The 13,644-nt window shown below is 27.2% G+C and overlaps 3 protein-coding genes across 4 annotated transcripts; 1 reads left to right on the top strand and 2 right to left on the bottom strand.

Annotated features, from left to right (window-relative positions):
- The first annotated feature begins 105 nt into the window (after nt 1-105).
- Nucleotides 106-3,390, top strand: LOC111428344 (MMS19 nucleotide excision repair protein). Its single transcript, XM_023063827.2, has 7 exons — nt 106-275; nt 366-943; nt 995-1,135; nt 1,186-2,434; nt 2,487-2,727; nt 2,777-2,924; nt 2,976-3,390. Exons 1-7 carry the CDS (start codon nt 197-199, stop codon nt 3,333-3,335), a joined length of 2,796 nt encoding a protein of 931 aa, XP_022919595.2. The 5' UTR covers nt 106-196; the 3' UTR covers nt 3,336-3,390.
- LOC111428345 (geranylgeranyl pyrophosphate synthase quemao) lies at nt 3,298-5,111 on the bottom strand. 2 transcript variants are annotated; one of them, XM_023063829.2, is made up of 6 exons: nt 4,876-5,111; nt 4,663-4,817; nt 4,457-4,565; nt 4,285-4,405; nt 3,994-4,236; nt 3,298-3,583 (listed from the first exon to the last, which is right to left on the bottom strand). In XM_023063829.2, exons 1-6 carry the CDS (start codon nt 4,939-4,941, stop codon nt 3,387-3,389), a joined length of 891 nt encoding a protein of 296 aa, XP_022919597.1. In that variant the 5' UTR covers nt 4,942-5,111; the 3' UTR covers nt 3,298-3,386. The 2 variants fall into 2 exon arrangements, with proteins under 2 accessions (XP_022919597.1, XP_022919596.1); XM_023063828.2 differs by having other exon boundaries at nt 4,457-4,601; nt 4,876-5,110.
- Nucleotides 5,112-5,281: 170 nt separating this feature from the next.
- On the bottom strand, nt 5,282-12,096 carry LOC111428525 (uridine phosphorylase 1-like). Its single transcript, XM_023064078.2, has 6 exons — nt 11,781-12,096; nt 7,368-7,491; nt 7,154-7,315; nt 6,911-7,096; nt 6,528-6,860; nt 5,282-6,472 (listed from the first exon to the last, which is right to left on the bottom strand). The coding sequence occupies exons 1-6, from the start codon at nt 11,810-11,812 to the stop codon at nt 6,290-6,292; spliced, it is 1,020 nt and encodes a 339-aa protein (XP_022919846.1). The 5' UTR covers nt 11,813-12,096; the 3' UTR covers nt 5,282-6,289.
- Between the last annotated feature and the right edge of the window lie 1,548 nt (nt 12,097-13,644).

Below are 13,644 nucleotides of genomic sequence, written 5' to 3'. Positions count from 1 at the left end.
TTCAATAAAATTAATTAAATCCAATAAATACAAATACTCAGTAATTTATTTTAAAATTTATTAATCTTATAGCGCCACCTACCGTAACATTCACAACTAAAATTTTAACCTCAAAATTGAATAGGTTATGGAAGAGGTCGTGTTATTAAAAGTTTTATTTAAAAGTTTATTATAATCACTTAAAAAGATTTGAGAAATGATTACGAATAATTTATTTAAAGAATTATCGATTGATTCGAAAGAATTTAAAAATCATTGTTCTGTAATAGCTTCCGGTGAGTCTAAATTGCAATCAATTCCAACGATACAAATAAAAAAGCTAACTTTTGATCTCTTGGCCCGACACTAATTTTTATAAATTATAGCGATTAAGAATGGAGAAAAGCAATTTATAAACGCAATAGAGGACTTACAACCATTTCTAACAAGCTCTGTAAAAGAGGAACGACTCAAAGGAATTTTAGTAATATCAAATATTTTAAATGATTTACCGAATATAAAAGAATCTGAATTAGCAGTTATAACAAATTTCTTTTGTGCAAGATTACAAGATCATCACGATATTGTTCCTTATGTTATTAAAGGTTTGGTTATTGTTTTAAACTTAAACCAGTTGCCTCAAGATGCTTCGAAAGTTATATTAAAATCAATTTTTGATAATGTTCCTTGTCAACAACAACAACAATCCGATCGATACAACATTTATTGCATTTTTAAGCGATTGCATGAAACCAAAAAAGATGAATTAAAAGAGATGGGTTTAGATTTAATTTATGGAATTATTACTTCTATAGATGGTGAAAAAGATCCAAGGAATTTAACTTTTCTTTTTGAATGGCTAGAAGGGTTTTTAAATGATTACGAATTGGGGCATCTAAAAGAAGAATTTTTTGAAGTTTTATCTTGCTATTTTCCCGTTGATTTTCGATCAAATTCGGAAGATGTATGTTCCTTTTTTTGTTTAGATTTTAAAGTTTTAAACCAATACTTTTAGGGTATAACAAGAAATTTGTTAGCTGATTTATTATCAAAATGTTTATGTTCACCCGGTTTTGGAGATTTTATAATTCCTTTAGCTTTAGAGAAATTAGATTCTGATTTAGAAACGGCTAAAATCGATTCTCTGGATGCTTTAGTAAGAAGTGGAAACTTAATTAAAATAAAAATTAAATTTAATTTTTTTAGGTTATAGCATCAAATAGGTACCCATCGAATTTATTGATGAAATATAGCACAGCAATTTGGGCTCCACTTCACAAAGAAATTCTATCTCCTCAAACAAAAATTGTTGAAAATAAAGCTTTAAAAGCTCTTTCAAGTTTTATGAAGTGTGTGTGTAAAGAGAAAAGTGATACTTTAGTTACAAATTTGATACGATCCATGATTGATAACGTTAAAGGGAATTTAACACCCGATTCCAAGTTATTTGAGCCGAGTTTAAAAATAATTTTGGAGTCGGCTTCAGCTTCAGAAATGGTTTTAGAACAAATTTTAAAAAACATAACGCCGTTATGGATCGATTTTTACAAATTAACACCAAACGTTGATTATAAAACGATAATTTTAGACGTTTTGAGCGATTTAAGTGTCATAAATTTCAAAAGCGAGGTTAGAATTAGCACCTGTCAAATTTTTGAATTGTTGTTGACAGCTTTAATGGCGGGAAATTTGAATTTAAAATTGGAATCTTTAAAATGTTTTAAGAAAATCGCCCAATTTTGTCCGGATAATGTAAGAAAAGTTTTATTTGAAAGCTTTAATGTTTTATTAAACGAAATTGATATCGATAAAGAAGTTTTGATGGATTGTTTTAAAGAATATGCAAAGTTTTATCCGGAAGAAACCAAAAATTTAATTATATCGTTGAAGACAGGAAAAGTTGATGTTTATTTAAACGTTTTGGGTGGCGTTTTGAATATAAAAGAGCTTTTATTGGTTTCTGTTGAAGAGTTGTGTTCTTTTACATTAATAAATGACAAAGAAATCTCTAAAATAGGATTAAACATTTTTCAAAAAGCTTTATGTGAAAGTGAAAATAATGGACTTGGAAATTATTTAAATCAAATCAATTTTCCGTTAAAATTAACAAATTGGTTTCTAATCGATTATTTAAGTGAGGAAAATGATCAAAATCATCAATACGATGCTGATTTAATGGATAATTTGTGGATGATTTTGTTTAAAATTGTTTCAAAATTAGATAAATATGAACAAATTAAAGTTTCCAAAGAAATTTTCGATGTTATTCAATTAAAACGAATAGAGGACGTTTTTGTTATTTATTTTGGGATTTTAATTGGACTTGAAGAGGTTCAAATAAACGATGAAAATTTTTTCAAATCGATTCTTAAAGTTGCTGTACAAACAGAAAATAATTATGTTAATGAAATATTAAGTAAATTAATTGGAAATTTGGTGAATAAGTCTCAAAATGGTGAACAATTGTATAAAAGTTAGGTTAAAAATTAATAATTTAAATTTTTTAGGTTATGTTCAATCGATAATTGGTGAATATTTAGATTTAAAGTTGAAATTATTTAATTCTGTGAATATTTTGAGTTATTTTATAAAAGGATTGGTGTTAAAAATGGATTATGAAAATGCTTCTGGTTGGATATCAAAAATTTTTGAGATTTCCCATGACAATAACGAAGCTTGTAAAAGTTTCCAAATTATTTTAGATGAAACAATTCCGGGTTTTAACGAGTTTTGCTTTATTAATAAAAGGTAAAGTTTAATAAAAGTTTATAAATAAATTATTAATTTATTTTTTTAGGTTATTATACAAGCAAAAATTCTTTTTGGAAGTTTTAAAACATCTTGAAATGAACTCAAAATCACCTAAAAATATTAATTATTTAACAATATCGGCATATTTATCTTTAGGAATTCCCGAAAGTTTATTAAACAATCATTTAAATTCGGTATTTATCCCAAGAAGAAATAATTTTTTTTGTATCTTACTTTTTTTTAAGGTTATGAAATGGAACATTTTATTTTTAAATCAATCTGAAGATAACTTAACCATAATTTCCTTGGTCATCTTAATTAACCGACTCTTAAAGAGTAAAAACGTCGATATTTTACGTTTTAAAAACGAATTATTAAGAGCTTATTTAAAATTGGCAACACAAAATCAATCGATGAAAATTAGAATAGAAGCTTTAAAAGGCGTTCGTGTTTTCACAGAAATATTCCCGATTTATGAGTTAGTAAATGAAAAACAAGAAGTGATAAGTTCTTTAAATGTTTGCATTGATGATCGTAAAAGGTTGGTAAGAAAAGAAGCAATGGAAACGAGGTTAAAATGGTTTTTAATAGACTCGCCAACATAAAAAATTAATTAATTAATAAAGTTAAATAATTACAATACATTATTAATATTTTTAACACATATTTTTAAATACACCTTTTAATACTTCATCCATGAAAGGATTTCCACCTAATTTTCCAACTTCCTTAGCAGCTTCTTCATGTAATTCTTCTAATTTAGATTTGGTATACGCAAAGCTGCCGTATTTTTCAAGCAAAGAGACGCAATAAGATTTTACTTCAACATCTTTAGTTCTTTGACGTAAAATCTCTATTTTCTTTTTTAAGAAAACAATGTTACAAAATTTTGAGGTTATGTTAATAATAGTATATTATTATACGAACCCACGACTACTATTGAAATTAATTCCATAAATTTATTTTTTTATTATAAATAAATTTTTGAATAAAGTTTAAACGTCAATGTGACACAAATTCAATGTTACCAACTTCACAACAATTTGTCAAAATTAAATGTCAATTTTATGAAACGTCATATTTTTTTATGAAAATTAATTTATGCTTAAATCATAGGAAAAAAGGAATTTATTTACGTTTTTTTAATGTCAAACCTTTAGAACGTCCTAAAAATTTAAATTAATTGGCCGCTTTTTGTAATTTTGACTCATTTGTAAGGTAAATATTATGAGGTAGTCATGGACAAAAAGATTTAAAGGATACGAATAATTTGAGTATCTTCTGGATTACTTCTAATTGCGTGTATTAATGGAAAACTAAATTTCCCCTCGGTGAGATCTTCACAAAAACTTTTGTGTTGTTGAAATTCTTTTGAGTACAAATTGAGAAAATCATCTCGCATTTGGAAATAGAGCCCCAAAATTTCCGTTAGTTTTGAAAAATCTTGCTTATTCTCGCTGAATAGTTGCATAAGCCGGATAGCCAACATAAATAAACCTCCAGTTTCTAGAAAATTTCATCTAAAAATAGGTTTTAGAATATAACAAGGTTTACTTTTTTTTGTCATTTCGCAATAATCTTCCTCTGTGGGGCAAATAAAATGATCCCTCCAATAAATTTCCATCCCTTGACCTCTGTGTAAATCTAACAATTGTTCGGTGTATACTTTAGTAGCCTAAAAAAATTATAACTCAACTTATAAAAAAAAAATATTTACTTTTAATACTTCAGGGTGATTCAAATCGATACATTTTTGTAAAGCAATAATCATAACGTAATTAGCAGCATTTAAAGTACTTGGTATTCCATAAATAGAATGAGCTACTGGAATCCCCCTACGTAAAATTGAGTTATCTTCAATATCATCTAATCTGCAATTGTTAATGCAGTACCAAAAAAGATTGGGTTACGTTTTAGTTAATTTTTACTTACAATAAACTAGCGTTGTGTAACATTTCTATAATAGAATCGATTTCGTTTAATTTTTCTTCATCTATTTTTAACCAATAATTAAAAGCCCTCGCTAATTTACTTCTAATATTCTTTCCAGGTACTTGTAAAATATACTTAAAAGGTTGCAACAACTTCTAAATAAGCAAAAAAAATAATTACAACAATAAATAAATAAACAAGTTAATTTTAAACCTCATCATGATCTTTATTTCCATTTTTACTGTATGGAATTTTCACTTCAGCAAATTGGTGCTCCATAATTTTTTAATCACTTTAACGTTAACTCCACCAAAAACACAAATGATCCCGTGAAACAATTCTCAGTGGGCTTCGTTAATTATATAAACATTAAAGGATTTATTTGTTTTAAAACTACGTAAACAAATCTAGAAAATTCAGAAAAGTGAGGTTAGAATACTTTATTTTATAATACTTTGATGAAGTATAGATGGCGGTTTAAATCAATTTGTTTTAAAGATATCTATAATGTTTAATGTTAATATTTGAAATCACGAGAAACACATTAAATGTTAATGAATTAATGATGTGTTAACATAAACAGACGCTAATGTAATAAAATTAGAATTAAATAAAACAATTTGTCCCAATAATTTATATTTTTATAATATATGGTGAGTACTACATCAAATATGTTAATGTTATAATAATAACTGTTAAGTACACATAGTATTTGTTGGGATAGTGAAGCCGAAACTATAAAGACTTGTAATAGATTACATTAAGATATTTTTATCATTTCGTTTATAAAATCGGTGGAAAATTTCAGATTTTTATTATAAACAACGAATTTTTTTAAACTGCGTTATCATTCGGAACGTTTTGGTGTGTTATATTAATTTAGCATTAATTTTTTTTCTTTCACCTTAATCTCTAGCTAAAAACAACAACAATTTTGAACGGTTTTTATTTATATTATGTATACGATCACAAACAACGACTTTTTTTTTGTATTTGGTCAACAAGAAGCGAAAATACTGTTGTATAATAACAATAACAATAATCGTTCGTTTATAGTTTCATTATCATTATTCATTTATTTATTATTAATGTAATTATTATTTGTATAGTTAATTTTTAATCACTAATTAATTTAAGTGTTATCGGTAACTCTCTTTGGTATATTTTTTTTGTATGCAAAAGAATAAATAAATTTCGTTGTTAACGAGATAAATTATATCAAAACTTTTTTAATAAATTATATTGTTATATAGGCATTAACGATTTTACTATTTTATATTGTCAATCACCAATAGTTTAATTAAATAATAATTTAAATAAGAGTTATTTTAATTAGATTAAAAGTGGAAGTAAATTGATGATATGTGAATTTTTTAGTTTTTTTTCAATCACTCATCGCATTTCTTTTTTAATCTTACAATCGATTCTATTTATTTTAACGAAATAAATCAACAATAAATAATTAAGCGGCGATTATTTCTTAAAACTATTTCCAAATCACTACGGTTTTTAATTCATGTTTATTTTTTTGAATTCAATTCTTACTAGAAACACACACCATTATTTATTCTTATATTTCATCAAATATCGATTAATATCAATGCGGAGAAAAGTTGGTTAATTTAACTTATTCAAAAGTCTCTGATTCTTGTTGGACCAATTTGAACCTTCTCGGACTCTTTACAGCCATCGACCCATGCCCTTCGAACGATATTCGACCTTTATGCTGTAAATAACGGGTTATATACTTTCCAACAAGCTTCTGAGGACGCAATTGATACTCGTTCAAAACTTCTTTAGGCGTTGAAACCTTCAAAGAAATCAAAATCATATTTTATACACTAACTTTGTTTAATTTAATTTACCTGATCGCCTTTAAGTCTATCGAGTAACGCAACACAAACGATTGCTGCTTTAATTCCTGCGTGATGTGTTAAAGCCGCAAAAGGAACACTTTCCATCTCAATATTAACAACTCCGGCTTCTCTTAACCCGTTAAGATAATTCAATTTTTCATTTTCGGTGTATTCGCAAAACGCCCCATCCAATCGCGCTTGTTCTTCGTAAAAATCAAAAGCACACATTGTTTTTCCACTGACTGTCTCGTAAGGATCCTCAACGCTTGATAAAGCTTTAAGCTCCCGGATAATTCTTTTATCGAGCTTGGCTGGTCTTCGAAGTGGTTTTCCCAAAATTGGCTTAAACATTATAATTAAAAATCACTAAATTAAAAGATTCATTTATTTACCACTTCGTAATAATTTCTTTGCATTGCATCAACACAATCTTCAGAAATAACTACAGTTCCTCCTTCAACCCCGATTCCCCCGCAAGTGCCTATCCTAAAGAAAATTGGATCTTTAGCTTTCGCGTGGTACATCAATTTAATCATTTCGTGGAGTAAAATACTTATTGAGGGAACCCCCATTCCATGCTAAAATTAATTATTTAGATTTAAGTTTGACGAGAGGAGAGTTTATTAAAAACTTACAGAAACGGATAAAACTGGTCCTATTTTAAACATGCTGTATCTATAAGAATACTGGCTGATATCGGATAAACACGTCCCAGTTGGTAATTTGTGCCCAATTTCCTTCATAATATAATGAGCGAAATCTTTCATTCGTTTCGGCGTTCCACCCATACAAACAAACTTTAATTTATAAATTAAAAATCTTTAACAACCTTTTTAAACATTATTTTACCTTCACATCACCAAACATTTCCACTAAATCATGGGACTCACTTCCTAAAGCCAAATGATATAGAATATCTTGATCCATAAGCTCGATATTAGGATTTCTTATCCGAACAGTTCCGTCAGTATACCTTAAAAATTAATTTATTTTAAATAGATTCTTTAATAACTAGTTCAGAACATTAACGTTATTGTATTTTGTGTTAGAAATGACATCAATCTCGATATAGGTACAAAGTGGAACAATGTAATATTCAACCCATTTGAATTCAGGCGTTGAAATGTATCAAATCTCGTAAGTGTACCTATATTATGTTTTAGGAAATTGAGTTGTTTTTGTTAAGGAAAATTAAAGTTAATTCTTTAATTACATGTATTAAAAGTCAAAGTTAAATGATGTAACTTTGACGTCTAAAGAGTTGTAAAAGAGGTAAAACCTTGTTTGTGTGTAAATTAAGTAAATAAAATAAAAATGTTATTACATAAATAAGTGGCGCAATTCTAAACTAAATTAACGATAAACTCCTTTTAAGGTGATTTGTAACGTTGGGGCAAGACTGTAATGAGACCTTATTACAGTGAATTGGTTGGTTTAAGAGAAATAAAATTGTGTTTTAAAAGTAAGTATACAATAAATGCACAATGGAAACAAGTAAAAGTTTTTAAGATAAATTAGATTACTTAGAAGTTCAAGTAGGTGTAAACACCTACACATTAAGTTTTAAGTGCAAGTTCAACAAGTTTAGATTAATTTCTAACAAATATTATCTATTAAAAGGAAAATTTTTGTGAATCTTGAATTTGTTATGTTAAATTATGTTTTGTTAAACAATTTAATGTTTAGGTTGATGATAAAAAATAATGAAGATTTATTTGAGGTTAGATCTAGATGTCAATTTTTGACACATGTCAAATTGTTAAATCATGTAACTTTGACGTCTAAACAGCTGTGAAAGAGGTAAAACCTTGTTTGTGTGTAAATGGAGTAAATAAAATAAAGGTGTTTGTTACTTATTCTATCTAAATTAACGATAAATTCCTTTTAAGGTGATTTGTAACGTTGGGGCAACACTTTGATGAGAGGTTATTAAAGTGAGTTGGTTGAGATAAAAAGTTTTTAAGATAAGTTAGATTACTTAGAAGTTCAAGTAGGTGTAAACACGTACACATTAAGTTCAAGTTCAACAAGTTTAGAGTGATTTTTAATAAATATTATCAATTAAAAGGAATTTTTTTTTAATCTTTAATTTGTTCTGTTAAATTATATTCTTCTAAACATGTATAGTTCATTTTTTTTCTATAATACCTGTCAAATTGTTGTAAAGTTGGCAAAATTAACAGGGAGTTTTGTTTTATCATGTTTTGAAGAAAATATGTCACATTGACGTTTGAGCTTTCGTTATTCAAAAAGAAAAGGTGCATAAAAAGTGTTGTGGGGTGTTTATTTGCCATTTATTTACCTAGAAAAGGTATTTTATTCTATTAATTACTTTGTAGCACGTTTTTACAACAAATATGTACAGGGTGGTTCAAATTCGATGTCCGAATAGGCTAACTCGAAAACTATAAGAGTTAGAAGAAAAGTAGCTGACATGTCATGATCTCGTTTTTCGAGAAACTGCTAATGCCGAAAACCTCATAGCGCTATCGTCTTTTGTTTTTCCGCTAGAGGCCAAAATTGAAAATATCATAAAACCCGCAAATGTAATTATCTTGGTTATTATTATAGGTGGAGTATTATAACTAAGACATTATATGGACACTTTTTTACAGAGAATTTGATGACGTAGTCAAAAAAATTTTGTCGGTTTTAGATTTTGAGATATTATCACAATTTTCGTTTTTTTAAATGGCAACAACCACTGATTATTCGCTTAATAAATTCGTTATTTTTTTCTGATTACAAAAATATAGGGTTTGGCAGGTCTATTTCTTATTGTTTTAGAATAAAACTAAAAATAAACTTTTCTTTTAATGTCGTTGAAGAAATTAAATTTACAGTTTCCTGTAAATTACGGTTCTATAACTAAAAATTAAAAAAACATATTTCTGATATTTGAAACAAATATACTTGTTGAACTGTTTAATTTATGTATGTTTTACACAAAAGTTGGAATAGATTACATTATTTCACATTTTTTATTACGATTTAATATTATTTTTAAATTACTTAATAAATTATCGATAGATGGCGCTCATGTTTTTTTTAAATTCAAATAAACATAGCAACATTTGTTTGTATTCAAAAATTTTCTGAAGTGTCACTTTAAAAATCCTGTTTTTAAGATCAATTACGAAAATTTTGAAAAGTTTGACATGTTAGATATAAAAAAATTATTTGTTTTTAAATACCAGAAGTTATCTTCGTATTTAATTGTTAACTTTTTAGATTTTACCATTGTCTTTAAATATTAACTATTATTTACTATGTAAAGATAATGATTTTACCTACCGCCCCGTAATTTACAGGAAACTGTAAATTTAATTTCCTCGACGACACTAGATGGAAATTTTATAAAAAAAGTTTATTTTTAGCTTTATTCTAAAACAATAAGAAATAGACCTGTCGAACCCTATATTTTTGTAATCAGAAAAAAATAACTAATTTAATAAGCGAATAATCAGTGGTTGTTTCCATTTAAAAAAATGAAAATTGTCATGATAACTCAAAATCTAAAACCGAAAAATTTTTTTTGACTATGTCATGAAATTCTCTGTAAAAAAGTGTCCATATAATGTCGTAGTTATAGTACTCCACCTATAATAATAACCAAGATAATTGCACTTATTGGTTTTACGATATTTTCAATTTTGGCCTCTAGGGGAAAAACAAAAGACGATAGCGCTATAAGGTTTTCAGCATTAGCAGTTTCTCGAAAAACGAGATCATGACATGTAAGCTACTTTTTTTCTAACTCTTATAGTTTCCGAGTTAGCCTATTCGGATATCGAATTTGAACCACCCTGTACTTCGTGAAAATCGTATTTATCTAAAAATTTATTACTATTTTAACCTCAACTAATTAGTTACTGAAAATGTTACTAAAAATCATGAAAACAACATAAATTTTATAAGGGTCCTAGATAATACCAACAGAAACCCTAAATAATTTACATTGACAAGTATTATAGAAAAAAAAACGAACTATATGTTTAGGTTGAAGATAAATAATAACGAAGATTTATTTGAGGTTAGATCTAGATGTCAATTTTTGACACATGCCAAATTATAAAAAATCACATCTAATTTATTTATGAGAATGAAGAAACGAATTTTGTACTAAATTAAACCTTATGTTGTATTATTTTAACCATATATATGTTATGGCACAACATATGGCTTAATAAAAATAAGTTAAAAAAAAATTTTATATTTAGATGCAACAATTTTGACACATCTCAAGTTACTAAAAATCTAACCATGAAGTAACGATTTTTAAACTAATTTAAAGTTTAAATTATGTATAACCATTTAAAGCATGTATTATAAAATATATCTGGTTGATAAAAAAGGTGAGTTTTTTTTTAAGTAAGGTTATATTTAGACTAAAATGTTTGACTCACCTAAAACTGTTAAAAATCATATCTTATAAGAATGAAAGAACAATTTATATACTAAATTAGAGCTTGAATTATGTTGTTTTAAACGATTTATTATAACATATAGGTTGATGATAAAAAAAGTTGAGAAAACTTTTTTTTTAGTGAAGTTATCTTTAGATGAAGAATTTTGACACATTTCAAACTAAAAAAACTAAAAAATTATTAGAACGTTATTATTATTAGCATGAACAAAGGACTTTTATAGATATTATCTATAATAAATTGGTGATAAAAAAATGTTTAAGTGTGGTTTTCATTTTTGACACTTCAAACTATAAAAAATCATATCTAAGTTATTAATTGGAATAAAAAAGGATTATTATACTAAATTAAAGCTTAAATTGTGTTCTTTTAAAATGTTTATTATAAAATATAGCTTAATGATAAAAAAATTGACTAAACAAAAATTTAGATTCCTGTAATTATAAAAACTTATATCTTCTTTATTTATTGGAATAAAGAAATGATTGTTATATAAAATTAATTGTCATCTTCTTTAAGATTATGTAATATAAATTCAAATAAGATTGCGTTAAAAAACAGTTTTTGTTGTAAATTATTCTTATTCAAAATATCGATTGCTGCTGGGAAATACATACAGTAAAACAGCAGGTGGTGATATCCACAAGGGCATCGAAGGGTTGAATAAAAACCCTCCACGTAGTCAAACGCCGCCCTTAACCGTTAAAACCGATTAAAATGAGCAAAAAAAAAATCTTTTAAAAATTCATTCTTTCTAATTTTCCATATCGATTTTTAAAAAGTCAAGGGGGCGGTTTTTGGGAAATTTGGAAATAAATTTATTAATTAAACTTACTCGTCTCTAACTTCATCGTCTGAAACGGACATTGTGAACGATTTCTTCGTCAGATGCGATGGTTTTTCACAGAAAATTGTTCACTACAATGTGATATAATTTAAAGGGGCGCGTCGAGGAATAAACGACGTGATCGACCCGAACTGTATACAGCGTCTGTACTACCGTTTTCCTCTCTCTACCCAATTCACGCCGTCCAATCCGTTTCAAAAACGAAAGATCTGCGCATAAAAGTACGAAAAAGTGAGGTCTACCTAGGTTATTGTTCGAAATTGGTCAATTTTTACGGTAACACCTGCATCACATCACATCACATCACACAACAGTTAATAAGTTTTTAAAATCAATTTATATATACTCAAAAAAAAAAAAGCGATAATAAAGATATTGAGATAACTATTTTATGATTGCATTAAGATTGTAAAAAAATAAATTAATGTGGTAATTGAAATATCGCAATTTTGTAATGATGAATAGTGAAATCAAAAGGTTATCAAAAACCACGACTTTTACTACTTAAAAGTATAATTTATTAGTTATTTGGTAAGAAATCGTTTAATCAAAAATCGAGTCATGGTTAATAGCAAATAGTTAAGGGTTTCAAGTAACAAGATAACAAACAATTTTTATCAAACTATAAACAATGGTGATAACATGAGCAGCATACAATAATAAACACACCTTTTTTACGCTGATGTCACAGGAAATTACCAAAGATAAAGTTGGAAAAAAATTTTTCGTGAATAACAACTTACTCAATTCCTACGAAGTGATTTTAGTTGATTTAAAGAATTTGATTTTACAATTTTTAAAATAATTATCAAGCATAACATTCCGAAGATTAATTAATGAATGAATAACGGAATTTTTACAATGAATATATAAAAAAAGTGGATTACGTTCTACATCGTTGCGGTTTTAATCACTTTGGAGCGGTATTTGTAATTTTATGCAATGATAAGTTAACTTTTTTATATGTTGAAACGAAGAGAATTGATGATATGAAGAGAACCATAAAACTAAACAAAAATAACAACAAAAAATTAAAAGATAAATTAGAACGAGGACATCGATACTTTTAACGATGAAGATTAAGATTTGATTTAAAAAACTCTCAAGAAAAAAATCACGAATGTAGATAAAATAATTACATGTTTTATTTAGAGTACTTCTTGATAGGAATCGTGTGAGGTACGAAAATAAACACGAAAATTGGGTTATTGTTACTTAAGGATAAGTGTGGATTGACCTTGATCGTACGAGTTTCGTTAAAACGGAGAAAAACTTTTTGAGTAATCATCTTCATCACTCAGCCCTCTGCGTCCACAGCTAGACATAGGCCTCCCCTATTTCCGCCCATTTCTTCGTGTTCTGTGCTGCCTGGAACCAGTTCAAGTTGGTGATTGGGTCATTAATTTTTCTAGTTGTCAATTTTTGTCTATGGATGTTTAAACATGTTCTTAGCATCGAATACAAGGTGATGAGGATATTGAACACTGAGCAATTTCTCTTATTTTGGGAGGTGTACATGAAAAATTTTTTTCAGGTGAATACATTTTGTGTTTTGACAGTTTCTAATTGTCAATTCAAATTTCTATTTTCAAGTGTTACGGTGTTACCAACTGCTGCATACCTATTTCCCTACATTGTCAAAATTTGTTTTATTTTTGTTAAAAAAATAGGATAAAAACGCGAATTACAAAAAATAGCATAAAAAACACGTTTCATAAGACTTAAAGCACTCATTCATTAAAAAACTCGTGGCTTCGCCACTAATAATTTTTGAAACTTTACTTATGGAATGTCGCCATCTATTTACGACTAACTCAATTAATTTGAAAACTTATAAGAAAACGGTAGTTAA

This window comes from Onthophagus taurus, chromosome 10, assembly GCF_036711975.1.
Source record: "Onthophagus taurus isolate NC chromosome 10, IU_Otau_3.0, whole genome shotgun sequence".
In the NCBI taxonomy this organism is placed as follows: Eukaryota; Metazoa; Arthropoda; class Insecta; order Coleoptera; family Scarabaeidae; genus Onthophagus; species Onthophagus taurus.
The sequence above is the reverse complement of the archived record's forward strand: the minus strand, read 5'-3'. Positions and strand labels throughout refer to the sequence as shown.